At 40.8% G+C, this 27881-nt stretch overlaps 1 protein-coding gene across 10 annotated transcripts in view; it reads left to right on the forward strand.

Annotated features, from left to right (window-relative positions):
* The window catches only part of VIT (vitrin), a 185738-nt gene that overhangs the window by 97609 nt on the left and 60248 nt on the right, over positions 1-27881 (forward strand). For 7 of the 10 annotated variants that reach the window (XM_077486386.1, XM_077486387.1, XM_077486388.1 and 4 more), the window contains 5 exons: positions 7549-7621; positions 7777-7942; positions 13397-13448; positions 21556-21612; positions 22500-22656. In XM_077486386.1, coding sequence (XP_077342512.1) covers positions 13418-13448; positions 21556-21612; positions 22500-22656 — 245 coding nt within the window. In that variant the 5' untranslated portion in view covers positions 7549-7621; positions 7777-7942; positions 13397-13417. Of the gene's footprint in view, positions 1-7548; positions 7622-7763; positions 7943-13396; positions 13449-21555; positions 21613-22499; positions 22657-27881 lie in introns of all 10 variants that reach the window. The other 3 variants (XM_077486384.1, XM_077486383.1, XM_077486382.1) reach the window with 2 other exon arrangements.

Raw genomic sequence — 27881 nt, forward strand, 5'->3', positions numbered from 1 at the left:
TCTTAATTCACTCCTTGGTCATCTCTCACCTCGACTACTGCTACTCCCTCCTCATTGGCTTACCTCTACATAATCACCCCTTCAATCCATCATGAATGCTGCTGCCAGACTCACCCACCTTACCAACCGCTCTGTGTCTGCTACTCCTCTCTGTTAATCCCTCCACTGGCTTCCGCTCCCCCAACAAATTAAATTGAAAATAATAACAACTTGATTAAAAATATAAAGAGAATAATAACAACTACTTACAAAGCTATCCACAACTCTGCTCCCAGCTACATCACTGACCTAGTCTTAAAATACCAACCTAATCGTTCTCTTCGTTCTTCTCAATACCTCCTGCTCTCTAGCTCCCTCATCACCTCCTCCCATGCTCGCCTCCTGGACTTTTCCAGAGCCTCTCCAATCCTATGAAGAAACTTGATCACTGAGGAAAACGCATCAGGATGTCACCACCACACCATCTGTAGAATGTACACAGATTGTTTGCAACATCTATTCCCATTCCAGACATCTACAGAAGCCTGGAGGACTCCTGAAATGTGGAAGTGTTTCGATTTCTGGATGGAGACAGCAGCATGAGAGACCGCAACACAAGCAGACACGCTGACATGCAGACACACTGATCTTTACATGCTAGCGGCGAACAAACTCCCCTCTCCCCCCCTGTACCATAAGAAAGTTTATTACCTTCTTCAGTGACTCTATTTGCCGGGATCACCACTTGACATCGGGAGAGTGGTGAGCCTTCATCTGTGTGTACATCCAACTAGCTGGATAAGTGACAGGACTGTACTCCCCACTACTCCAATTCCTTTGTCTGCTTTAATCTACTGCTACATTGTTGGCTTGAACAAGATAACCGTGAATGGCAGGACTATAATGCCCATAAAGAGAACTCAATATTGCACTGATAGCCTGGCTAGTCTCTCATCATCATTTACTATGATCTATTTTTCATGAATTATCTTTGCTACATTGAACACATATTCCGTCTCTAGAATCTCACTGTATGCCCTATGATAGAGCGACTCTCCCTGAAACACCCAGTTTTGCTTGGAATCATACTTTATACACAGTACTGGTGTCTACAGTGGATGTGTGCTGAATTCCCTATGAACTTTGCCATTGATTAAATAGTGATCAGCTTCTACATATGTGGGGAATACTTGTCTAGGGACTCATCATCTTACCACCTGGCTTACGATCTGAATGAGGGTTGAGTGTTTGTTGTGGCCATCTGTGTCTTGATAACGTTATCATTTATTTTGTTTCTCTATTTTTAATTATTATATGGTGATTTTAAAAAATTTTGATAAATATTTGTTGTTCCTTTTGAAGAATCTCTTTCCTGGACACTGTGGTCCATTCCCTTGTTTTTTCTATATGCCGATTAGATTCAGAGGAACACACCTTATTACTTAATTGTATTTATATAGGTAAATGTTTTTTTATTACTGGACTGTGGAATTGTTACTTTGTATTACAATTTACTTAATTCCTTTTCCTCTCCAGAAATATGTATTAGGTTAGACTTCCATGACAACCTTTTGTGCCCTATGGGACTCCTCACCCCAATCTGTCTGATTATCCCCTACTCTATTAGCTTTTAGACGATCCCTGAAAACCCTCCTCTTTAGAGAAGCCTATCCTACCTATGTAGGACTGTAACTGTATTTTCATTTTCTCCATCTGATCATCCTCCACACTATTACCTTTTGTTCCACTTGACCCTCCCTTCTAGATTGTAAACTCTAACAAGCAGGGCCCTCTGATCCCTCCTGTATTGAATTGTATTGTAACTGCACTGTCTGCCCCCATGTTGTAAAGTGCTGCGCAAACTATTGGTGCTCTATATGAATAATAATACCGTATATACTCGAGTATAAGCCGAGATTTTCAGCCTCTTTTTTGAGGCTGAAAGTGCCCCCCTCGGCTTATACTCGAGTCATCGCTGTCTGCCCGCTCGATCAGCGTGTCGAGCAGACAGACAGCGGCCATTCTAGAATTCAAAAGCCGCGCCTCCGGCTCCGCCTTCGCCTGTGATAGGCGGAACACTGAATTTCCCAGCAGCCTGTGTTCCGCCTATCACGGGCATCGTCTCATCCTCGTACTACGGACGAGGATGAGACGATGCCCGTGATAGGCGGAACACAGGCTGCTGGGAAATTGAGTGTTCCGCCTATCACGGACATCCGATAGGCGGAACAGCAGTCAGTGGGAAATTGAGTGTTCCGCCTATCACCGACGGAGGCGCGGCTTTTGAATCCTAGAATGGCCGCCGACGAAGAGCTGAAGGACGGAGGCTCGGCTCGGGACGGGACGGGCCGGGCCGGGCCGGGACGGGACGCAGGCTGGACGGGACGCAGGCTGGACGGGACGCAGGCTGGACGGACACAGGCAGGCTGGACACAGGTAGGCTGCACGGACACACACACACACACACACACACACACACACACACACACACACACACACACACACACACACACACACACACACACACACACATGCATGGACACACACACACACACACACGGATGCATGGACACACACACAGGGATGGATGGACCCACAGGGATGGACGGACACACAGGGATGGACAGGCATGTCTCACCCTCGGCTTATACACGAGTCAATAATTTTTTCCAGTTTTTTGGGGGTAAATTGGGGGCCTCGGCTTATATTCGGGTCGGCCTATACTCGAGTATATACGGTAAATCACTTTTTTATCATTAAATCCCAGTCATAGGAAACATAATTTTGAATTCCAAAATATGTGTTCCTTTTAGAATAATCCTACTTAGAAAAAATGTACAAAGAACAATGGTTATGTATGTCTCACAGCAACCAAATTAAAGTGATTTCCTATCTTGACTCAGTTTAGGTTATCAAAAGTACTTGTCAATTTAAGTTATTCATGTTAACGCTACGTTTTCTCTGATAATGTTTCAATTAATGTTTTTTAGTTAGTTCTCTTTGTCACCAAGTAACAAGACAGCATTCAAGCTAACCACACCTCCAGGCCTCATTGGTCTGTACCTTAATGTATTCCTTGTGCTAAGCCTTCAATGGTTTGCATTTATTTATACTGATGCTGTATACGAATGATACATCTTGCCCTCTATACAAAGTTTTTAGCTTGACAAATCTACAATGGTATAAACTTTTTATATTTTTATTGTATAACTTTTCAATAAAATATTTCATTAAAAAAAAGTGACCTCCTAGTTAGTGCAATTAGCTCCTCCTTACCAAATGTCTTATTGCCTTAAAGGGGTTGCAAAGGCAGAAGGTTTTTTTTTATCTTAACACATTCTATCCATTAAGGTAAAAAGCCTTCTTTATTCAGCAGCCCCCCCCTCTGCCCCCTAACATTTACCTGAGGTCCCTCTCTGTCCAGCGATGTACACGAGTGTCTCAGCCATCCGAGATTCTCCCTCCTGATTGGCTGAGACATAGCAGTGGCGCCATTGCTGTCAATTAACATCAGTTAGCCAATAAGGGGAGAGAAGCGGCAGGGCCAGGTTGGGGCTCCGTGTGTTAAATGGACACAGGGAGCTGTGACTCGGCTTGGGTGCCCCCATAGCAAGCTGCTTGCTGTGAGGAAACTGAACAGGATGGAGGGGCCATGATCATAGAAGAGGGACCTGAGGAGAGGAGGAGCCAGGCTGCTCTGTGCAAATCCACTGCGACAGAGGAGGTAAGTATGACACCTTTGTTATTTTTATAGGAAAAAAACTAGACTTTACAATAACTTTAATTGATAAACCCGCTTGCATATACAATGAGATATATAATTACATATTTGTTAAGGTTGAATAAAGACACCAGTTCATCCAGGTCAACCTGAGTGTGCTTGTGTGTGCACGCACATGCCCATTCATGTGTCAGTACCATTTTCAATATTCCTGTACATTGTGTTTGGTAAGAAAACCTCTAAAAGTTTATTTATTTATTTATTTACATTCCTGACACCCCCATCTGTAGCATGAAGTTCTGCATCTTTACAACTCTAACTCCCCTTATATGGTGTAAGATTGAACTGCTTCTTGTACAATTTTATTGTGTCATCTTAAAGTAGTTTTTTCTTGTTGTTTTTTTTTTTAATCCTGCAAGTTAATGCCATAATGTGCTAGTATGCATCTCATACTAGCACATTACATGAAACTTACTTTAAAACAAAGCTCTCCAGTGATGCATTGTCACCACTGAAGGTGCTTCCAACTTCACCCGGTCTTCCTTCTAGGTTCGCAGACTCTGGTTGTGTGAGTGGCTGGAGCTGCAATTACATCACTCCCTCGTATACACGTGGGAGCCACTGTTCATGGCAGAGGACTCTGAAGGAATGGCGTGGTATGCCTAGAGGCGATTCAGTTCGCATTGTGCGCTATACAAGTATTTCATTCATTCATTCATTTCATTCATTCCTTCAGGGGGGAATGCGCTGGTGATGTCACCGGCTGAATCAAAAGTAAATATCTCCTAAACAGTGCATAGAGGAGATATTTACTTTACTATAGGCTTACCTATAGGCAATAGTAATAGATGAGTCACTTTAAGAGACCTTAGGATGAAAAGTTTCCTCCCAATGCTGGAGTCACCATTTAATCATTTATATATTGTGATTATATCCCCTCTTAGGCTTCTCTTCTACAGGAAGAATACGTTTAATATTTCTAGTCATTCCTCATAACTGAGGTCCTCCAGCCTCCTTATTAGCTTTGTTGCCCTTGTTTGGACTCTATCCAGTTCAAGGAAATCCTTCCTGAGGATTGGTGACCAAAACTGAACGGCAACTGATAATAGACTGCTAGCCTTGTTTGCTACAACTTGGCATTGCATGCGATTACTAAGCCTTTGAACTACTAGAACCCCAGATCATTTTCTAGCCTCAATTGCCCCAGAGGTTCTCCCCCTAGAGAGTATCTTGCATGCATATTTTTAGCTCCCAAGTACATTACTTTACATTATTCAAAATGTAACCTCATCTGCTATTTGTTGTTATATCTTGTTGTGGAGTTATTGACTTGCTTAGCTTTGTATAATTAGCAAACATTGATATTGAATTATTTATTCAACCACTGTATCATTTATGAACACGTTGAATAGAACTGGTCTCAGGACAGAGCCCCGCACACAACTATAGACCATTCAGAAAATATGCCATCACTACCCTCTGGACAAGCTCTTGAACTTCATATCCAGATGCATATGATCTCGCCAAAGCCAAAAGATCTTCATTTGTAAATTAATCAATTCTGAGGTGCAATTAATCATATATGGGGTATGAGTATGAGATACAACTTCAAATAAAAACTAGACTAAAAATTTGCCTAAAAGCAAATCTAAGCTAGACTTTGAGAGTTTGAAACTACACGTTTTATGGGACATTCCAGAAACAGACACTACAATCTTCTTTAGGTCTTTGTATATTTTTGTATGTTACTTGGTTTCAGGAGTATCAAAGATCACACGTAAGACAGTCATTTCAGTTCAGGAACATTTGATTAAAAATTGTAAATGATAGATATATAATAGAACTTATGACTATTTTTTACACATGCAGAAAGCTGATACAGCTCTCCTTTCTGGAGATGCAAAGTCACCATGAGAAGCCTTTTTGGGCAGAGCTCCATTTCCATGTCATCAATAAAGTGACTCAGGTCTCAACCAAAACACAAAGGTTAGACTAAAAACAATCATTAGAGACATATGTGCATATATTGCATACTCTAGAAGTCTATAGGAAATAACCTTTGCTTGTCAGTGTTCATTTATTTTTTTAACGGCCAATGAGCCACAAAACTGGACAGTTCAAAACACCACAGTTTGGTCGAGCCAATGGCTGTTGCCCAAATTGCTTTGTCCATCCAATTGCACTCTTATTCACACTCATTCAATAATGCAGAATTCATTGGGTCAAAAACAATAAATCACTAAAAGCAATTAAAATGTAACTTTTACTCAGCACCAATAAGCGTAGTCTTTGCCAAATACTACTGCACTTCGAAAATTACCACTGTTTTGTAGTCTACTATAATAAATTCACCACCATGACCTGCTGTACCCAAAAAAAAAGAACAGTAATATGAAGATAAACCTACAGCTTTACTAAAATCGCTTTCGTTCTGTCCTACTGACTTGGAATAGAAGAAGGAGACCATTTGCTTTGATTAAAACAAGGTTCTCATGCAGGTTTCTTTAATTCAGTTAAGGTTGGAAAGCTCTTTACCATATAAAAAGAGATACATTTTCATTGTAATGTGTGCACATGTATATGCAGGTGTGGGTGTTTATGGATTTTAATTTGTTCATTCATTACATAGGCCTATACTTTTCTTTCACGTTGAACTACTCTGTTATCCCTAAGGCAGTAAGAACATTTTGACTATAAATCTTAATTACCAAACACATTTTGTTTTTGAATTCCAACATAAGAAACAAACAGCATAGTGCTCATGGCGCCATTTTTAGTGAAAACAAGTAAAAGGAGTATTATTACCATGATAATTTAGACATGTTCCTGAGGCATTTAAGACATGGCAGAGAGCACACGCCCAGAGTAAAATACTTTGATTTTAGCAGCTTTTTGAACACTGAGCTACCACAATATATGACAGTTTGACAGCTCAAAAAAGACAAATGAAATGTATAGGAAAAATGTTGAATTAATTCACTGGTAAATATATATGCTAATACAAATAATTATACATTTAACAGACTTAAAGTACATGTAAAGACTAACAAAGAAGATTTCCTATTCCTTAAATGTTGGTCTGTTTATTATATGTAATTGAAAGTGTTTTGTTATATCTCTTGGATTAGTATAAAAAAAGTGCCTGTTAATGATGCCAGAAATCCAGTGCTGTCTCATGCCCTCTGCAAGGTTATTTCAATCTGTTGTATCATCCCTACCCAGTTCACCTCTGTTGACTACAGAACACATTCATCCTATTTTATAGAGATGAGCAAAGGGAGGATTGTTCTGTAATCCTAACACTCTTCTTGTTCTGGGGTGGCAACAATGCTCCTTCATAGATATAGTACAGTGAGTTAGTGATGTCAGCTTAGGACAGTAATGTGTTAATGCTGGTCACCAGGTGAAAATAAAAGTGTAAATCCTAAAAAAGGAAAAACGAATGCAGATAATACTTTGAGTTCCACCCACAGGAAGTGGTAAGGACACTGCACTTCTGGCACTATGAGCAGAAATTTTCTGTACTTGCTAAAAATGTTATAGCTTGAAAAATAAAAATGTATGCAGTCACCAAATCTAAGGATTTATAAGCTGTAATATATTACATTTTGTTTTTGAGTTTTAATACCCATTAGGAAGGCCTTTTTTTCAGCTATAAAGTTCTCACTTTTGTAATTGATCATTCTATGTATCTGTTTATAGTCCTTGCCATCCCTTAGTTAAGACAGCTAAGTGCTTGCTTTAAAATATGACTGATACAAACAGCTGCACTTTGCACACACTTAAGAAAATGTGCTATCAGGCATACTTTTTGTAAACCATCTAAACTATTATTTCTCTTTTGCTAGTGTCCTGTGGTTATCACCTTTGGTGTCAAAGCCCATGAAAGGAAACCTACACTGAGAGAACTACAGACTAAAGGTATCAAAGTGTTATCATAATAGTCAAGCATCTTGAATCTTTAAAAAGAGGGTTGAGCAATGACAACCTATGGATTTTATACAAGCTTCCTTTAACTATCTTTGATTGTTCTGGTACCTTATTCAGCTTATCTTATCTACAGTTTCTTCCATCAGATTCAAACCTTACTGCCAGAACTGGGAACCTATTTGGTAATATATCAAGCAGACACAGAGAAAGTTGCACAGCAAAAGCTACAGTAAGGAGACCCAGCCGAGCACTCCACATGTGAGCAACTATCCGAAATCTGATTGCAGCAGACTACACATAACTTAAATATAGGTATTTCTTTGCTTATATGCAAATATATATTGCACCTGATCCAAATAATAGTTCCTACAAGCTGTTGTAGTGACATCAATAAAATGGTAGCAATCCTATAATGCCACTCTGCAAGTGCAGTTGCTTCAGAGCTTAGTACATGAGGGGAAACTCTATTGATTTCCATAAGCCAAACATGTGCGAGCAAAAATGCAGTTTTTTTATTTTCCTTGCATGTGATAGGTTATTTTTGAAACGCTTCACCTCATTTACTAAGCTCTGGAGCAACTGCACTTGCAGATTGCTCTGTTTTACCTTTAGTAAATCAACCTCTATGTGTGCATTGAAGGTGGAACCCTCCAGTGACTTCAATGAATTTCATCCACCCATGAAGGTTGCATGACCTTATAGACATAGCAATGCCTCCTCCTGGTGACTGCATACCACCGTTCTCTATCTCTTGTTTTCTCTCTCTTTCAATTTCAATGGAGATCCTATCTCCCTGGTGCCACCACTAAATGACTTTTACCCCCTTTCTCCCGATTTGGAGTCCCCTATCCATCAATCAGAAAATTAAAATCATGTTGCCATACTATGGTGGGGAAAATAGGGTCAAACTCCATAAAAATGCTTTTACAAACCAATAGAAGTCTATGCAGCTGACTAGCAGAGATGAGGTACTGTGCTCATTCCGCAGACAGCAGAAGCAATGTAAATAGCAAGGAACGCTGCAGATGTGCGGGATGCTGGAATGGACTTTGTGATTTAAAGTATTCTTTTTATTTAACTCTAGATGCTGAGGAGGGTGTGGGGGTTTTACTAAAATTGCATTTATAATTTTAGATCCAAACATGTTGGTGGCACCCTGGTGTTTACTAATTCAAAGAGATCATTTTTTAACTTTTTTAAGCAAACCCAAAATAAAGATCTATTCCTAGGATGTCTGAGCATTTCAAGCATCTCTGGTTTCTCAGACGAAACCCAAATGTGTATTTTTAATTAACAGCCACACATAATATAATGAACAGTTGACTGTAAGTATAAAACAAACCTTAGTTGGGCTGCTACTTTCATGGGCAAATCTAAACCACATATGCATCCTTTAGTAATGAAAATAACTTCTAAGAAAATAGAAACTTTTTGTAATCCTGGCTTGGCCAACATAGATTTAGATTGCCTTTATTTAAATCATATTTAAAGAGGCACATTTTAAAAAGGCCCAGAACTAAGCTACATTGTGTAAGTGTATTAACATTTTTTAGTATCACAAAAAAAACTATAATTTAAAGAGAACTAGTTGCATATGAGCTTGTGTATGAATCTGAATATTGCTGAATTATCATGCAGGCTCATCTATACATTTATAGAAGAATGTAAAAAACTACATCACACAATGAAGAGCATCAGGGTTGATTTACTAATGAAGTAGAGGCTGTTCACTTAGTAATGTGAATGGTACGTTTGCATAATTTTTAGGTGCACCTATCATCAGGGCCGCTGATAGAAATCATGGGGCCCCGTACAGCCTACCTGATGGGGCCCCCTTCAGCTCCACCCCTGGTCCCTCCTTCAGCCCCACCTCAGAATCCACCCCTGGCCCCTCCCCAGACCCCGCCTTTAAACGGTCTCTGCAGCACATTACATCATTGGCAGCATGGGTGGCACAGTCTCTGCAGGCAGCACATGCGCATGTGCTACCTGCAGACAGTGGCACCCATGCTGCCAACGCCCTATTGTGCTGCAGACAGTGCCACCCATGCCATAACGCATGTGCTGCCTGACTAAAGTGTTACCCATGCCACCAATGCCATATTGTGCTGCAGACAGTGCCACCCATGCTGCCAATAATGCCATTGGCGGCATGGGGGCACTGTCTCTGCAGGCAGCACATATGTTATGGCATTAGCGTCAAGGGTGGCACTGTCTGCAGCACATTATGGCATTGGCGGCATGGGTGGCACTGTCTGCAAGCAGCACATGCTTTATGGCCCATAACGCATGTACTACCTGCAGACAGTGCCACCCATGCCGCAAATGCCATAATGTATAGATGGTGCTGCAGTAGTAATGGATCTTGAATCCTCTCCTCCAAGCAAGCACATACCTGTGTTAGCCGAGCCCCAGGAGTCACTTCCTCCCTGACCCTGTTGCTGCCTTGACTGAAGTGCGAGTGCCCACAAACTATTCCAGTCAAGTGTCTTTTTTTTTTCTTCTCCCGCCGGCGCCGCCACTTGCCTCACTGCTTCTTCTCTCAGGCCAAGTGAGGAACAGAGCAGAGGGGGAGGAATCACTCCGTGGCGCCAGGGAAGGCACTATAGAGGACGCGGGCATGGAAGAGACATTCTGACATTCTTCCGCACATGATATAGGAGAAATAGTCCCTCCCCCTGCCGCCACCTACATAAACACATTGAGCTATTGCAATAAAAAAAATAAAAAATTTGGTAGGATGGGGGCGGTTTGTTGTTGGTGGGGACGATGTTTGGTCATGGTGGCTGGAGGATTTTTATTTTTTTACATTAATTAGTTATCTGTTCAGGTTGCCCGGGCCCCCCTGCTGGTCGGGCCTGGTACAACAGGGTCAGTTGTACTGGCCTATCAGCGGCCCTGCCTATCATAGTAAATACAGTAAAAATATGTTCTCATGAAAACTCAATCATGGGAAAACTGAATTGAAAAAACAGGACTTTTGCATGCTTAGGATTGGATGCTTGAAATAAATACAGCTTCACCCAGTTTCCTAAGTTGATATACACTTTAAAAACTAAAACACTCTTCTCTTCTTTTAGTACATACACAGACAGTTACAGTATGAGTTTAGTACATACAGTCATGCAAAAAATGTAAGTACTCCCAATAGAAACTATTCATTTTTCAATATAATTGAACAGGCAAACCTTAGATGTTCATTCAAACACTGCATAAAGATAAAGGTAATATAGCTGAACAAATTACACATAAAATTGACACGTGTATATACTCTCATAATCTAAGTTCATAAAAATGCTTATTAGAGATGTGGAAAAATTAAGTACACCACTTACTTGAAATCAGAATCAGGTGTTCTAGATTAGGTGCTAATATTTAGATCCTTCTTATGCTGGCCATACACAGTTAGAAAATAGACGATACAAAAAAAAACAATCGGAATAAAAAAATCTGCCCAATTATTGACATATTATCAATCAATAACAACGTAAACGGTAGATTTTCGGTAGATTTTTTTGTTGATCGATTACACGATGCAGGGTTTTAACATGCAAAACAAAAAATGTGGATCCCAATGAGTCTTGCAAGGGGTTTAAAACGATTGTCAATTGATTTGAAATCAAACAATACACTGTAAGGAAAAATAATCTTCAAGTTGTTTAGATTTTAAACTATGCTAAAAGAAGTCTCCAAGAACCTTACAGTTTAATTGTGGTAGCTAGAGGCAAGTCTTGTAATGGTTGGTGTCAAAGCATTGACGAAAAAATAATTGCTGCTTATTAAGAACTTTAGAGCAAGACTACAGTTTGCCATTGATTGTACAGACAGTCCAGGTTTTTTGGAACAATATGCTGTGGACTGATAAATCAAAGACGCATTTTGGCTATAGTAACAGTACACATATTTAGTGCAAACTAATGACTGAAATTCAGAAAAAGAAATTTGCACCAACTGTGAAGCATGGTGGTGGAAATGTTTTTGTGTTTTGGAATGTTTTTTACTTTTGAGGTTGCTTGGCTTATTTAAGGCCTGGGCAACTTGCAGTAATTATATTAATAATTCTACATCATATAGAAGTGTGCTTGAAGAAACGTGAAGCCATTTGTCAAAAACTTAAAGTTGTACTGGAAATGAATCTTGCACCATGATAATAAATAGTAAAGCATACTAGCAAAGTACCTCACATAGACTTGAACAAGTGCTGATCAAAGCGCCAGATGCTGTTGCTCAAAATATTCCATTGTTTGAAGGGTGCTGGTGTGGGTATGCTCATGATTGCTAGCCATACATCAATCAGCTAAGAGTGTGTAGAGAGTAAAAAATAATCTCAGCTCCTCCCAATGGGCACAGGGGCATGGCCATCGGTAGGCGCTGAGGCTGTTTCTTACTCTTGACACACTCTTAGCTGATTGGTGTGTTGCTATCATTCATTACTTAATCACAAATCTTTCTACACTGGCAAAGGAGTACCTCAAAAACATAAAAAAAAAATGTATTGACCATCTTAGTCAAAGCCCTCATTTCAATCCCAGTGAGGATATTTGATATAAACTTGCAGGAAAAAAAAATTGCATGAAAGAGTATTTTAAGAATTCACTAAGTTGATGTCAGAGCCTGGAAGGCTGTTATACGAAACACTTACTTAAGCCAATTCTGCTAATGGGGTACTACCAGTTTTTGAGGTTGGTGAATAGCTTATTTTTTCACAGTGCATTATTGAATCAATTGATTTTTTTGTTAAAGTGATTGTAAAGTCTTGTTTTCTTCCTATAAAAATATCAAACATATTATACTTACTTGCTCTGTTGAAGTGGATTTGCACAGAGCAGCTTGGATCCTCCTCTTCTCGGGTCCCTCTTCTGTGATCCTGGCCCCTCCCTCATGTTCAGTGCCCCCACAGCAAGCAGATTGCTATGAGGGCACCCAAGCCGAGTCACAGTTCCCTGTGTCCATTTAGACATGGAGCCCCGACCCAGCCCCTCTCCCTCTCTCCCCTGATTGGCTAGCTAACTTTGATTGAGTGTCTCAGCTAATCAGGAGTGAGAATTTCAGATGGCTGGGACATTCGTGGACATTGCTGGACAGAGAGGGACCTCAGGTAAGGCCCCTTTCACACGGGACGGATCAGTAATGATCCGCCCCGTGATGATCCGTTTGCTCAGCGGGTATCGCTCCGTTGTCCACGCTGAGCCGCCGGATAACAGTCAGCTCTCCGCTCTCCTCCATGGGGGATCGGATGAACACGGACCGTCTGTCTGTGTTCATCCGATCCGCTCTGCAGACGGATAGAAAAATAGGATTTTCCTCAGTCTGCAGAATCGGACAATAGCGGAGGCGGATGATAGCGAGTGTCTGCGGATGTTTATCCGCAGACACCCGCTATCCCATAGGAATGCATGTATGTCCGTATTTCATCCGCAAACGGATGGATGAAATACGGACATAATGTCCGCATTTGTGAAAGGGGCCTAAGTGTTAGGGGGACTGAGGGGAGCTGCTGCAGACAGAAGGCTTTAAGATTTAAAAAAAAACCCTTTTAATAAATTCTTTGAAATGTTTATATTTTTCTTGTTTTTTATTCAAGTACTGTATATCACTATTATGTGTAAGCGCTCTTTTGATAAAGATTTCATGTTTGCTTGATCAAATATGTTTGAACAATTTAACAAGTAAATCATTTCCAGGGGAGAACACATTTTTTTTCACATGACTATAAATATAGTATTGCATTTATCTATATTTAACATTTACATTTTCTTTTTTCAGTGTGTTTTCTGTTTTGCTACGATGAAGGAAAAGGTTATAACGGTTTTATTTGGTAAGTTTTATATTTTGTACAGCTGGTATATTTTTCTCTCTTACTAAAATATATTTCCAAAGGTTTTTTAATTGTTACTTAGTTGCATAGTTAGTCAGGTTAAAAAAAGATACAAGTCCATCTAGTTAATCCACTAAAAAACAAATAAAAAAACACAACCATTGAATCTCATATGCACAATCCTATCCTATACCCACAGTTGATCCAGAGGAAGGTGAAAAACCCAGCAAAGCATGCTCCAATTTGCTACAGCAGGGAGAAAAATTCCTTCCTGATCCTCTGAGAGGCAATCGGATATTCCCTGGATCAACTTTACCTATAAATGTTTGTACCCAGTTATATTATGTAAAGGAAAGAATCCAGGCATTTTTTAATCACTTCCGTGACAGAAGGATTTACCCCCTTCCCGACCAAGCCATTTTTTGCGATACGGCACTGCGTCAATTTAACTGACAATTGCGTGGCCCTGCAATGTTGTACCCAAACAACCTTTTTTCCCCACAAATAGAGCTTTCTTATGGTGGTATTTGATCACCTCTGTGGTTTTTGCTTTTCTTATAAACAAAAATAGAGCGACAATTTTAAAAAACACTATATTTTTTACTTTTTGCTATAATAAATATCCCAAATTTTAAAAAATAAAATAAAAATTTCTTCATCAGTTTAGGTCGATATATATTCTTCTACATATTTTTGGTAGAAAAAAAAAATACTAGGAACACATGAGCTGTCTCCTCTAAGCTGACAGAACATTCTCACTCTGTCAGGAGTGCATTGGTGGCCATTGCGTGCCCCCTATACTCCCTAAGACCCCTTTCACACCGAGCGTGTTTTGCAGGTGCTATAGCATTAGAAATATCAACCCTTAAACTCCTTTTGTCCGTTGTCTCCACTCTGCCATAAAGCCCAAAATATGGAGCTTATTGTCGTCCTATGTACAGATATTCCAGTCTCTGCTGTGAAACTCTGCAGCTCCTCCAGGGTTACCTTAGGTCTCTGTGTTGCCTCTCTGATTAATGCCCTCCTTGCCCAGTCCATGAGTTTTGGTGTGCGCCCGCCTCTTAGCAGGTTTGCTGTTGTGCCATATTCTTTCCATTTGGTTATGATAGATTTGATGGTGCTCCTAGGAATCATCAAAGATTTGGATATTTTTTATAACCTAACCCTGACTTGTACTTCTCAACAACAGTGTCCCTTACTTGTTTGGAGAGTTCCTTGGTCTTCATGGCAGTGTTTTGTTAGGGGTGCCTCTTGCTTAGGTGTTGCGGCCTCTGGGGCCTTTCAAAAGGGTGTGTGTGTGAATATGTAATGACAGATCATGTTGCACATAGATTGCACTCAGGTGGACATCATTTCACTAATTATGGGACTTCTGAAGGTAATTAGTTGCATCAGAGCTTTATATGGGCTTCATAACAAATGGGGTGTTAAAAATAGTTTTATGCATATATTTTTAGAATTTTACTTCACCAACTTAGACTATTGTGTTCTGATCCATCGCATATAATTCCGATTAAAAAAACATTGAACTAAAGGCTGTAATGTAAAATAAAATAAAATAAAATACTTTTGCAAGGCACTGTATTCAGACCCCAATATGCACATGGAAGTTTTCTGGGTAATAAGGGTAACCCCATGGATCCTGTGGTGTCTGCTCCTGGGAGGCACTTTTACAACAAACATTTACTGTGCAGCACTGTTGCATTTTAAAATCGAATCTGCCAAAGTTTGCTTAGTACATCCCCAGAATGGGATTAACAAAATGACTGTCCCCTTAATTTTCTAATGTTTTAACTATAGGCTTTGCCTCCTGAAAAAACAGAGAAAAACTACTCCATGTTATATTCCTTTATACATTTTACTTTTGCTTAAGCTGTAAATAATATAAAAACTCAATGTTGTAAAGCACTGCGTAAACTGTCGGCGCTATATATATCCTGTATAATAATAATAATAATAAAAATAAAAACTCAGATGTAGATATCTGCATGGTGACGGATGCCCAACATTTAGATGAAGAGTCTACCAACTGTGGACTTGGAAAATGGCAAGTAAAGGAGCAGTTGAAAGAGCAGTCATGAAGCCCTTTAAAGAATGTAGGAAATGAAAATGGAACACACTTCTTGGCAAAAACAGACAACATTTTGTAAAGTTTGGCATCCAATGAATCTGTGTTATTCAGATAGAATTTTTCTTTTGGGGAAATAATTTGTGCAGTGCTCATCCAAACATCGAGTATTACATTGCTTTGAGTAAATACCTCACCCTGCCTGGTAATTACACAGTGTGGAACAAGTGTATTAGAGTTGATCATTTTGACTTGTAGAAATAGAATTTGCTCATTGCAAATGCAGTTGGGTGGATGTGACCTAAGTAAATGTCAGAGTTGATCATGTTTGTGTATGGTCAAGTATCTTGATGATCAAGCCACTCACTTCAAAGTGTGCCCACATACGTAGCTAGCCTATGGCCTAGGTGCTGAAAAAACGATCCTATGTGGGTTGTTGTATTCATTGATTCTAATATAACAATATGTTTATACAATTATCTATACACATGACACACACACAAAGTCACAGCCAAAGTTTCTAATACTTAAAAGTGTGAACCCGAATATATGTTACAGAACTAATGGCCACAGCCCACAGGAGAGCTTGGTTTATATACGCCTTTGTGATTGAATGTTCTAATGACAAACCCTGTACCATACATGCTGTACACATTTCTACTGAATTTGTTATATGCTTCCACTTTTCTTAATAAACCTTTGAAAGTGGAAAAAGTGTGAACCAACTTTTTTTTTCGTAAGTAAATCTGTACTGAGAGAAACATCAAGCTGTTACATTTCAATGTAAAGTTTGAGAACTCATTCATACCAGATGCATCTAAAAAAGGATACCATGCATGCATTCTGGGGTGAATAAGAATTTAAAAAGTCAGATCAAATTATGTGCTACAGCAGAACTGGGCACGTTATCTGTCTTACCAAACTAAACACAAGCTTTCTAAAACATTTACTGACGAGCTAAGCTAAATTGAAATGTATTAAAGCAGAGTTCCACCCAAAAATGGAACTTCCACTTTAAGTTATGATGACCCCCTGACATGCCACATGTGGCATGTCATTTTTTTGGAGGGGAGCGGATACCCTCTTTTTAGAGGCACCCAGCTTCCACTTCCTCCCAGGGCTCCGTGGCACTGGAAGGACATTCACCTCTCCCCCCTCCCTCCCTGTAATCTTCTGGGACACGTCACAGGTCCCAGAAGATTTCCAGATCATTCACAGCATGCAGTACGGCTCGCACATGCGGAGTGTGTGCCTGGCTGTGAAGCCACAGCCGGGCACCCTCATTTACAATGCTGGTGCCACAGAGAGGAGGGGGGAGGAACGGGGCTTTGTTCTCCCGCATAGCTGGACCGTGGGACAGATTAGCGTCTGATTATTAAAAGTCAGCAGCTAAACTTTTTGTAGCTGCTGACTTTTAAATGGGTAGAACTCTTGAGAAGAGGAGATTAAGGGGGGATATGATTAACATGTTCAAATATATTAGGGGTCCATATAGTGAACTTGGTGTTGAGTTGTTCTCTGTACGGTCAACCCAGAGGACACGGGGGCACTCTTTACGTCTAGAGGAAAAGAGATTTCAGCTTCAAGTACGGAAAGGTTTCTTCACAGTTAGAGCAGTGAAAATGTGGAATAGACTCCCACCAGAGGTGGTTCTGGCCAGTTCAGTAGATTGCTTTAAGAAAGGCTTGGATACTTTCCTGATGGTACATAATATAACTAGGTACTAACATAGGTAAAGTTGATCCAGGGAAAATCCGATCGCCTATTGGGGGATCAGGAAGGAATTTTTTTTCCCCTGCTGTAGTAAATTGGAGCATGCTCTGCTGGGGTTTTTTTTCGCCTTCCTCTGGATCAATTGTGGGCATAAAATTGGGTATCTGGATTGTACGATTATTTTTTATTTTATTTATTTGTTTTTAAGGTTGAACTGGATGGACTTGTGTCTTTTTTCAACCTGGCTAACTATGTAACTATGTATGTAACTCTGCTTTAATCACCTAAACTGTTCTTTTTAGTTTTGGATAGAGTAAGAAAAGGTTAAAACTAAAGCTTTGTTTTAGTTTTTAATCAAGTATTCTTTATTGAAAACTTTTTTCTCATTTACACATAAAAACAACCTTCAAACAACTCTTTCCCTCCCACTACCACATAAAATATTCCTATTATTTATTTTGCATAAACAGTGAATAATTTCACACATTTATTTGCCATAAGCAATACATAATTTTACTCATACTCTCCTCAACCAACCTTTTCCCCATTTCCAAGCCATGTGTTTTCTCAATGTACAATAGATAATACACAATTTGCCCATTTACTCATACCCCTTTCAGACATCATTTTCCCCAACCTCTACTATGTATATTGTGTCCCAGTTATATTCTATTTATTGTTATCCTTTAGTTGTTACTGAAATGCATCCTTCTCATATATTAAAATCCTCAACCAAGAAAAGAAGGAAGAGGAAGAGGGGAGAGAAAAAAAAACTCTACACTTATACCCTCCACCTCTTCCTCCCCCTCTTTCTCTAGGGATTAAATACATTTATATCTAACCAGGATTTTCATATCTTTTTGTATCTCATGAGACATCCCCGCTTAATATATACAAACTTTTCCTTCCATATCTTATCATTTATAACCTTCATCCATTCCCCACAATTCGGAGGAGCCAATGCTTGCCACCTCTGTGCAATCAGTTTTCTTGCTTGAAACAAACATCTAATCATTACAGTCTGTTTACTACCTAGTGCTCTATCCCCCTCTATGTAGTCCAACACACAAAGCCTTACATCTAGGTTTAAAGATGTCTCAAGACCAAATTTATAGTACCAATAACCTCCATCCAATATCTATGTAACTTTGGACACCTCCAATCTCTATGTTTAAGGTCCCCCTTTATGTCCTTGCACCTTGGGCATTTGGCATCAGTCTCCATCCAAACAAAATATATATTTTGGGGGGTGCAGTATGTTCTATGCAACAAAAATAGATGTGATAATATCTGTGATGGAGACAGCAACACCAAGGGGCCTAATTCTAGTATATACCTCCACTGCTCCTCTGTTATGTTCCCTAAGTCTTCCTCCCACTTCTTCCTACTCGGGAGATATTCACACCCTTATATTAGAGTCTGCTACCAAAAGCCAATCAGGAGTTCAAGTCCCTGGAGAGTCAAGGCTCTCATGGACATCGCTGGATCGAGAGGGAGCTCAGGTAAGTATTAGGGGGGCTGAATGCATGAAGGTAAAAAAACTTGTGCCTTTACAACCACTTCAAAGCCCACTGCAAATTAACTTTCTGTGGTCTGTGTCCCGTTGAGGAGATTTTCCTTCACTTCCTGTCCAGGAGATGCAAAGGGAAGGGAAATGTCTACAAAGTGAGGGCAAATATATCCAAAGTGAGGATCAGTTGTCACTGGACAAAGTGTTCTCATTCGAAGATTTCATTTTGGGGCCAACTATTATGCCCTGTACACACGGTCGGAAATTCCGATTGAAAACGGTCTGATCAGATTATGTTGTCTGAAAATCCGATCGTGTGTGGGCTCTATCAGACTTTTTCCGACGGAAATTCCGGCAGAAAAAATTTGAAAATTCTAAAATTTACTGACAAAAAAATTAGATTGGACTTTTTCCGATCGTTTGTAGAGAATTCCGACAGACAAAGTGCCACGCATGCTCAGATTAAATTACGAGACCAAAGCTATTGGCTACTAGCCTCTACGTAATCCCATAGTATGCAACGAACGTCACCTCATTCTGAACGATCGAATTTTCCGACAACTTTGTCCGACCGTGTGTATGCAACACAAGTTTCGGACAAAATCCGTCAGAAAAAATCAAAGGGATTTTGTGGTCGGGATGTTCGACCGTGTGTATGGGGCATAACATTTTGGAAATCCCAGAGCTCTCTCTCTCTCAATGACAATTGATACCATGACTAGTGATGAGATTTACCTGGGATTGGTTTAAGCATGGGGGGGTTGGGGGGCAGTGAACATTACTAAAGTTTGGATGCTGAATTAAAACCTCATTAACGTCAATAACAGCCATATGAAAGAAAAAAAAAACAGTAGTGGCCATTTTCTAGAATAATAGGCAAAAGATTGTCTAACAAACAGCATGTAGGGCTGGGCACTGTTCTGGAAAGATGTACCAAAGCAAAAAAATGTTTACATTCTAATTTGCAGTGAGCAGCAATTTTAATAATACTTGAAGAGAAACATTAAAAATACAAAATTGCATTAAATAACATACCAGGGTATACCCTGACCATGCCTGTGAACTAATGCATCTGTACAATGTATACAACTTACTATAGCAAAACTGACATTTACACAAAAAAAAAGTGTGTTTAAATTGCCAGCAAAATAATAGCTATCAGCCACTGCATTCTGTTAAATAAACTGTAAACAAAGCAGCCAGGGATTCCATTCTGCTATACCAAAACTTTATCCTACAAAAGGGTCTGATACAGATGTTAATGGGGGACCCGCACACAAAAACGCATGGGGTCACCCCCATAATACATATGAAGCCCTTCAGGACTGGTATGAATTTTAAGGGGGCTCTCCATAAAAAACAGTATGTGGTTGGCCCAAATTCTATACCAGACCCTTTGGGTCTGGTATGGATTTTAGGGGGAGCACTGTGCAAAAGAAGGAAGGAAAGCATGAGGTCCGACCCCAAAAATTCTCTTCAGACCTTTGTTTTAGCATGCAGCTTGGCAGATCATGAAAGGGGAGGGATGATCGTGCAAGTAAGGGGCAGCTCGAGCAAAATATTTTGAAGAGGACAAGGGCCTTTTACCATGAACAGAGGGTTTATAGGAATCTGGAAGCCCCATGCCCCCTTTAACAATAAAGAAGCTTCCAGATACTGATCTCCCATATGTGAATAAGTACAGGGTACATAATACACCTACTCATTCACAAAAAAAAACCAATAACTAAATACACAAACACAGTTTATCACAAGCCCTTTATTAAAAGAATAAGACCCAAATTGTGTAATTACACAACGTACATCTATCTTCAATCACATCATCCACCTATGAAGATCCATGTCAATCAAAATGCCCAACACCCATCAACCAATCGATTGAAAAAAAAAACCCTGACGCCTAAGGGGCTTTTCTTTCCAGTGCATCTATAGAACATAAACAACCTGACCTCCATTAACTCCTAATGATCTAAATACAGGACAGAATATAGAAAACTATGCAGGGATTCTAACCTTTTACTTCACTTCAGGAAATAAACAAAATTACAAGAATTCTGTAAAGCATAGAAGTGATCAGGAAGCATGCAAGCAGGTTGGCACAAACTTTCCTTGTGCAGCCCCAGGCGCTTCTGTAAATTTTAAGTATTCTAAAGCCCCGTACACACGAGAGGACTTATGTCCGACAGACTTCCGAAGGAGTTCCGTCGGAGTTCTGCTGGAATTCCGACGGAGTTCTGACAGACTTTTCGGCTGAGCGGACTTGGCCACACACGATCACACTAAACTCCGACGGATTCGAACGTGATGACGTACGACTGGATTCGAATAAGGAAGTTCATAGCCAGTAGCCAATAGCTGCCCTAGCGTCGGTTTTAGTCCGTCGGAATAGCATACACACGAGCGAATTTTTCGAAGGGACCGGGTCCGGCGGAGTTCCTTCGGAAAAATTTGAAGCATGTTCCATATTCTAAAGTCCTTCGGACTTTGGCGAGTCAAAAGTCCGTTGCAGCCCACACACGATCGAATAGTCTGACGGACTCAGTCCATCGGACTTTGGATGTTGAAAAGTCCGCTCGTGTGTACGGGGCTTAAGGCTTTCCCAGAGTGCTCTGGACCCCCTAGAAATTCTTCCCAGTTGGATATATTACGCGGTTGCAGTCCCCAATGCAATCTTTTAGAAAGCAACTGTATAAGTGCTGTCTTGAGCAGTTAACAGTTACAATATTTTATTTTTAACTTTTGTTGTCTAAAATTCTAATTAGAGCTGTTTGTTCATGATTAATCCTTTTATTTGTGCTGTGTTTTTCCCTGTACAGTTTTAATCCTGGGGTGTACTGGTGTATCTTCCAAGAAGAACAGAAAGAACAGACAACGTAGGTTTTGATGGCGCTCCATCACTTGTGTTGTTGTAAATATGATACAGTATTATGTGTATGTAGCATCTTTTACCTAAATTAGAGTATATCTATTGGTTTTGGTTTTGTACAGTTTGCATCTTCACTTGTTACAAAAGGCCAGAATAAAGATGTCACCAGTTTTCTATTGTATTGACTAATTTATTTAGTTTAGTCTACATTAGGGGGAATAGATCGGGGCTGGAGGGGACAACATAATTTGGCTTTGCAATAATAAATGATGTGCAAAGAAATTAGAGATACCCAGATCCTTGGTGAGGAGCTGCCGGAGAAAGTATGTGCCTTTTCCCATCTATCTTCCCAGCCGGTCATTTGTCACTGTTGTGAACTTTATCAACTTATTGTTTATCACTGAGGCATTGATTGCTAATTGTGCTTGTTTTTACAAGTTTGTATTTCAATGGTAAATGATAACAGCCTTTGAGTTGTGATTGGACAAGCGGAGATGGTAAAGTGTTTTTTGTCACCTGTCCAATCACACAATGCCTTGCAGTCTTTGAAGAGAATACAATATATTTTATGAATGGTGAAACTGCACAGCAAGCGACCCACTGTAATCAGTGAGATCCAGCCCCGACTGTCAGGTTCACTGCTGAAACTTCAGTGGTGATGGTGATATCACTGACAGAGGCTGCATATACATAAAAATTTTCAGAAAAGAAGGACCAGCTACCATTGGGGCACACATCATTAGAGGTACCTTAGTGGTACCTAGATAATACTCCCAATAAAGTTTTTGCCCACACTTCAGCTTTAATAAAGAATGAGATTGCCATTTTATTACCTTATGTCACCAAAGATACGAATATATGAATATAATATAAAGTTATTGTTTTCTTTCACAGATGTGCCTAGTATTGAATGTGAAATTAAAGCTGGAAAAATAGTCAATCCTGAATTCCTTGCAAAATGTCCCGCTGGATGCCAGGATGGGAAATATCGTACTTATGGCACAGACATATACTCCTCAATCTCCAGTATTTGCACAGCAGCCATTCACAGGTTTGTAGTTAAATACCCTGTCTTACCTGTTCTGTTTGTCTATTTGGTGACTTATTTTAAAACATCATTTTTATTTTACTGTACTCTAAAGTTTATTGACAAATGATAAATAGATGTATTCATTAAAACCTGTTCTATTACCAGGTTGACTGACCCATTCTTCTGATCCTTTCTGGCTTCACCAGTCCACATTTTTCCAACTTGTTTTTTAATTTTTTCTTTTTTTAATGATTTATTTAAAAAAAACATAATTTTTTAATGAACAAAAATATCCCTGAAATATAGCATAAAATGGCACAAGACATATGACCCAGTATTCCTGCTCTGTGGATTCCCTTTATTCTGTATAATATAAGTGGTACAAAGAAGGGTATAAACACACACACAATATACAGTATCTTAAAAAAGTACAAACTTGAAATTTTTGTAAATATTTTATTATATATTTTCATGTGACAACACTGAAGAAATTACACTTTGCTACAATGTAACGTAGTGAGTGTACAGCTTGCATAACAGTGTAAATTTGCTGTCCCCTTAAATTAACTCAACACACAGCCATTAATGTTTAAACCGCTGGCAGCAAAAGTGAGTACACCCTTAAGTGAAAATGTCCAAATTGGGTCAATTTAGCCATTTTCCTTCCCCGGTGTCATCTGACTCATTAGTGTTACAAAGTCTCAGGTGTGAATGGGGAGCAGGCATGTCAAAATGTGTTATCGCTCTTACTGTCTCATACTGGTCACTGGAAGTTCAACATGGCACCTCATGGCAAAGAACTCTATAAGGATCTGAAAAAATAATTGTTGCTCTACATAAAGATGGACTAGGCTATAAGAAGATTGCCAAGACCCTAAAACTGAGCTGCAGCATGGTGGCCAAGACCATACAGCAGTTTAACATGAGAATTTTCACTCAGAACAGGCCTCACCATGGTCGACCAAAGAAGTTGAGTGCACATGCTCAGCGTCATATCCAGAGATTGTTTTTGGGAAATAGACGTATGAGTGCTGCCAGCATTACTGCAGAGGTTGAAGGGGTGGGGGGTCAGCCTGTCAGTGCTCAGACCATATGCTGCACACTGCATCAAATTGGTCTGCATGGCTGTCGTCCCAGAAGGAAGCCACTTCTAAAGATGAAGCACAAGAAAGCCCGCAAAAACAGTTTGCTGAGGACAAGCAGACTAAAGGCGCGTACACACGCTCAAACAATCCGGCCGTGTGTGGGCTCCGGCAGACTTTTTTTACCCAAAAGTCCGGCGGACTAAGAAAGTAGTTTTGCACATCAATCTGGGCCAGATGATGTCCCCGCCCATTATGATGCATCCTCTGGGACTGTGACATCGTAATGGGCGGGGACATCATCCGACCCTAAGTCGCCGCATGCCACGTGCTTGTCATTGTGACCAGAGACAGCGACGAGGCAACAGCTCAAGAAAAGAAGAAGAGAAGAACAGAAGAGAAGAAGAGAAGAACAGAAGGCGGCGACAGAAGACCGGGCCACCGATTGTAAAAGAGCTAGAAGAAGGCGCAGTGGCCCGGCAAGAAGAACCGAAGAGGGGGACAAGACCCCCTAAGAAGAGGGCGGCGGCGAAGAAGAAAGCCGGGCTCCTCCACTAGTAAAACAGCTAGCAGAAGATAGTGGAGGAGTCCGGCGAGAAGACCTCCGAAGATGGAAGAAGACCCCTGGAGCTGTGCAAATAACTATTTTAACCCTTGTGTGTTGTGTTTTTTTGTTTTATTTTTTTCACAGGTGGGTGGGTAGGGGTACATTGTACCCCATACTCATTCACATAGAGTGGGGGGCGGTATCCGGGGGCCCCCTTATTAAAGGGGCTCACGGATTCCGATAAGCCCCCCACCCGCAGACCCCGACAACCAACGGCCAGTGTACGCGGCATAAGGACATGGATTACTGGAACCATGTCCTGTGGTCTGAAGAGACCAAGATAAACTTATTTGGTTCAGACGGTGTCAAGTGTGGGTGGCGGCAACCAGGTGAGGAGTACAAAGACAAGTGTGTCTTGCCTATAGTCAAATCTGGTGGTGGGAGTCTGTGGCTGCATGAATGCCAACATGTACTGTGACATACTAAAGCAGAGCATAAACCCCTCCCTTTGGAGCCTGGGCAGCAGGGCAGTATTCCAACATGATAACGACCCCAAACACACCTCCTAGATGACCACTGCCTTGATAAAGAAGCTGAGAGTAAAGGTGATGGACTGGCCAAGCATGTCTCCAGACCTAAACCCTATTTAGCATCTGTGGGGCATCCTCAAATGCAAGGTGGAGGAGCGCAAAGTCTCTAACATATATCAGCTCTGTAAAGTCGTCATGGACTAGTGGGAGAGAACTCCAGTGACAATCTGTGAAGCTCTGGCGAACTCCATTCCCAAGAGGCCGTGCTGGAAAATAATGGTGGCCACACAAAATATTGACATTTTGGGCCCAATTTGGACATTTTCACTTAGGGGTGTACTCACTTATATTGCCAGTGGTTTAGACATTAATTGCTGTGTGTTGAGTTATTTTAAGGGGACAGCAAATGTACACTGTTATACAATCTGTACACTCACTACTTTACATTTTAGCAAAGTGTCATTTCTTCAGTGTTGTCACATGACAAGATATAATAAAGTATTTACAAAAATGTAAGGGGTGTACTCACTTTTGTGAGATACTGTGTGTGTGTGTAACTACTGTGTGTGTGTGTGTGTGTGTGTGTGTGTGTGTGTGTGTGTGTGTGTGTGTGTGTGTGTGTGTGTGTGTGTGTGTGTGTGTGTGTGTGTGTGTGTGTGTGTGTGTGTGTGTGTGTGTGTGTGTGTGTGTGTGTAACTATATAATAAGCATACAGCCTTCTACCACATTTACATCCACCTTTATATTCTTGAGCATCAAGCAGAGGATTCTAGAGGGAGGCTCAAACCATGCGCTTTCAAAACACCAGCATGATTCCATAGTGACACTGGGATCACACTATGCAGACTAAGAAGAGGCCAGGGGGGTTATGTTAGCTTGTGGCCCAATGCTGCATGCTTTAAAGCGGGATTCCACTGTCTTTAACCTTTTTTTTTTTTGTGGCATACTGACAATCATTAGTATTATGAAATATAACACTTACTTTTTCTTTTTTTCAAAACAGCAGCATGCTGTTTTCTCATCGAAAATGATTTTATAAAACCGTCTCCTGACGGTTGTCATTTTGCCTGTGGGCATGTGAAGCCCACAGGCATCCTCTTCCGGGAAAGTGTGCTGCTAAAAGACCAGCATGCACCGCCAGTTCGATAAAAGATCTCGCGCATGCGCAGTCAGCGCAATATCGAGCGCCGTCAACAGCTCCGGTTGCCATGCACGAGATCTCGAGCCTGGGCACAGCACAGACTCCTGGGGGGAAAAAACGATCCCAGGAGCCCCTGCGGCAGACAGGAAGAAGTGACCTGCCGCTGAAGCCCCGCCCCTTTCCACATCGGATCCGCCCCTTTCCGCAATCTCCAGAGGCAGAACATTTAAAATAAGAAAAGAACAGAAGAAGACAGCTGAAAGGTAAGGGGTTTACCTAGCGATTAGGGAAGGGGGGATCACATAGACCTAGGACTGTAATTTAGGGTGGACCTCCGCTTTAAGCTACAGTATAAAGTAGTCTTAAAGATTCATTATGGTAGTCAAACACAGAATTCTGCGAGATTTCAACAAACCAGTTCCCATTATCTTATTCATATATTTAATAGCGACCCTGAAAGGTCAGTCCACCAACAATTATCTCTGTTGGATGGACGACAGAAAGAAACTAAAGAAAATGACTGTATGACTTAGGCCTCATGCACACAGACGTTTTTACAGCCGCTTTTTTGAGCGTTTTTTGCAGCTTAAAAAGGCCTGTCCATGTTAGTCTATGGCTTCATGCCCACCTAGGCGTTTTTAAGCTGCAAATGGCATAGGCGTTTTTAAGCTGTAAAAAAAACCCAGGACCAGTGCGTTCCCTGGCGCGGAGCTAGAGCTGTAAAAACGCGAATCGCGGGAAAACGCGCAAAAGCGCGCACAAACGCGCAACATATTTTCTTTGTTTTCTAAATGCTATAGCCAAGAGATGTGTTTCTTTAAAAACGCTACTTAACGCTAACGCTAAAAAACGCGCAAAAACGCGCAAAAACGCCAATGCAAAACGCGGTAAAAATCATGTTTTTAACAACGATTTTTCCAGGCATCGGAACTAGCTTTGCAGCCAGTTTTTGCCCGTTTTTTAGCGTTAGCGTTAAGTAGCGTTTTTTAAGAAACACATCTCTTGGCTATAGCACTCAGAAAACAAAGAAAATATGTTGCGCGTTTTTGCGCGTTTATGCGCGTTTTTGCGCGTTTTTACAGCTCTAGCTCCACGCCACGGAACGCACTGGTCCTGGGTTTTTTTACAGCTTAAAAACGCCTATGCCATTTGCAGCTCAAAAATGCCTAGGTGGGCATGAAGCCATAGACTAACATGGACAGCCGTTTTTAAGCTGCAAAAAAAGCTCAAAAAAGTGGCTGTTAAAACGTCCGTGTGCATGAGGCCTAACTGCAAGCTCACATGATATCCTAAAACACAGCTCAAGCATAAACAAATAGATCAGCTATTAGGCTGCATTCACACCTGAGCGTAGCGTTTTCAAGCGTTTTTTGCGGCGTTTTTTACCCCGATACGCTGCGTTTTTTACCGCGATTCGCGGCGTTTTTTACCGCGTTTTGCCGCGAATTTGTGCAGGGCAAAAGGTCACCAATGTTAAAAGAAGAAAAACGCCCAAATCAGCCTGATTCGCGCGACAAAAAAGGGTCCGGGAACTTGTTTGAGCTTCAGGCGTAGGGCTTCAGGCGACTTGGAGTGGAGATGTGAACCATCTCCATTGAGAATAATTGATTTTTTCCCCTCCAGCGTTTTGTAGCTTCAGGCGTCAAGCTACAAAACGCTCAGGTGTGAATGGGGTCTTAGGGGTGAAGAGCGAACCCCTGTACAGTTTACATATTTCCAGGTTAACAAATCTAAGCATAATCTGACTACTGCTTACATAAAAATCCTGGGTTATGTCTATGAATTGCTATATGGTTGTATCATCTTTTTAGGACACATCAATTAACCACTTGAGGACCGCCGTATTGCCATTGTACGTCAGCACAATGGCACAGGCAGGCACAATCACGTACATCTACGTGATTGCCTTCCAGCGGGTGGGGGGTCCGATCGGACCCCCTCCCGCT

The sequence above is a fragment of the Lithobates pipiens genome, unplaced genomic scaffold (assembly GCF_037356315.1).
Source record: "Lithobates pipiens isolate NorthernLeopardFrog02 unplaced genomic scaffold, aLitPip1_a1.2 Scaffold_18, whole genome shotgun sequence".
Classification (NCBI taxonomy): Eukaryota; Metazoa; Chordata; class Amphibia; order Anura; family Ranidae; genus Lithobates; species Lithobates pipiens.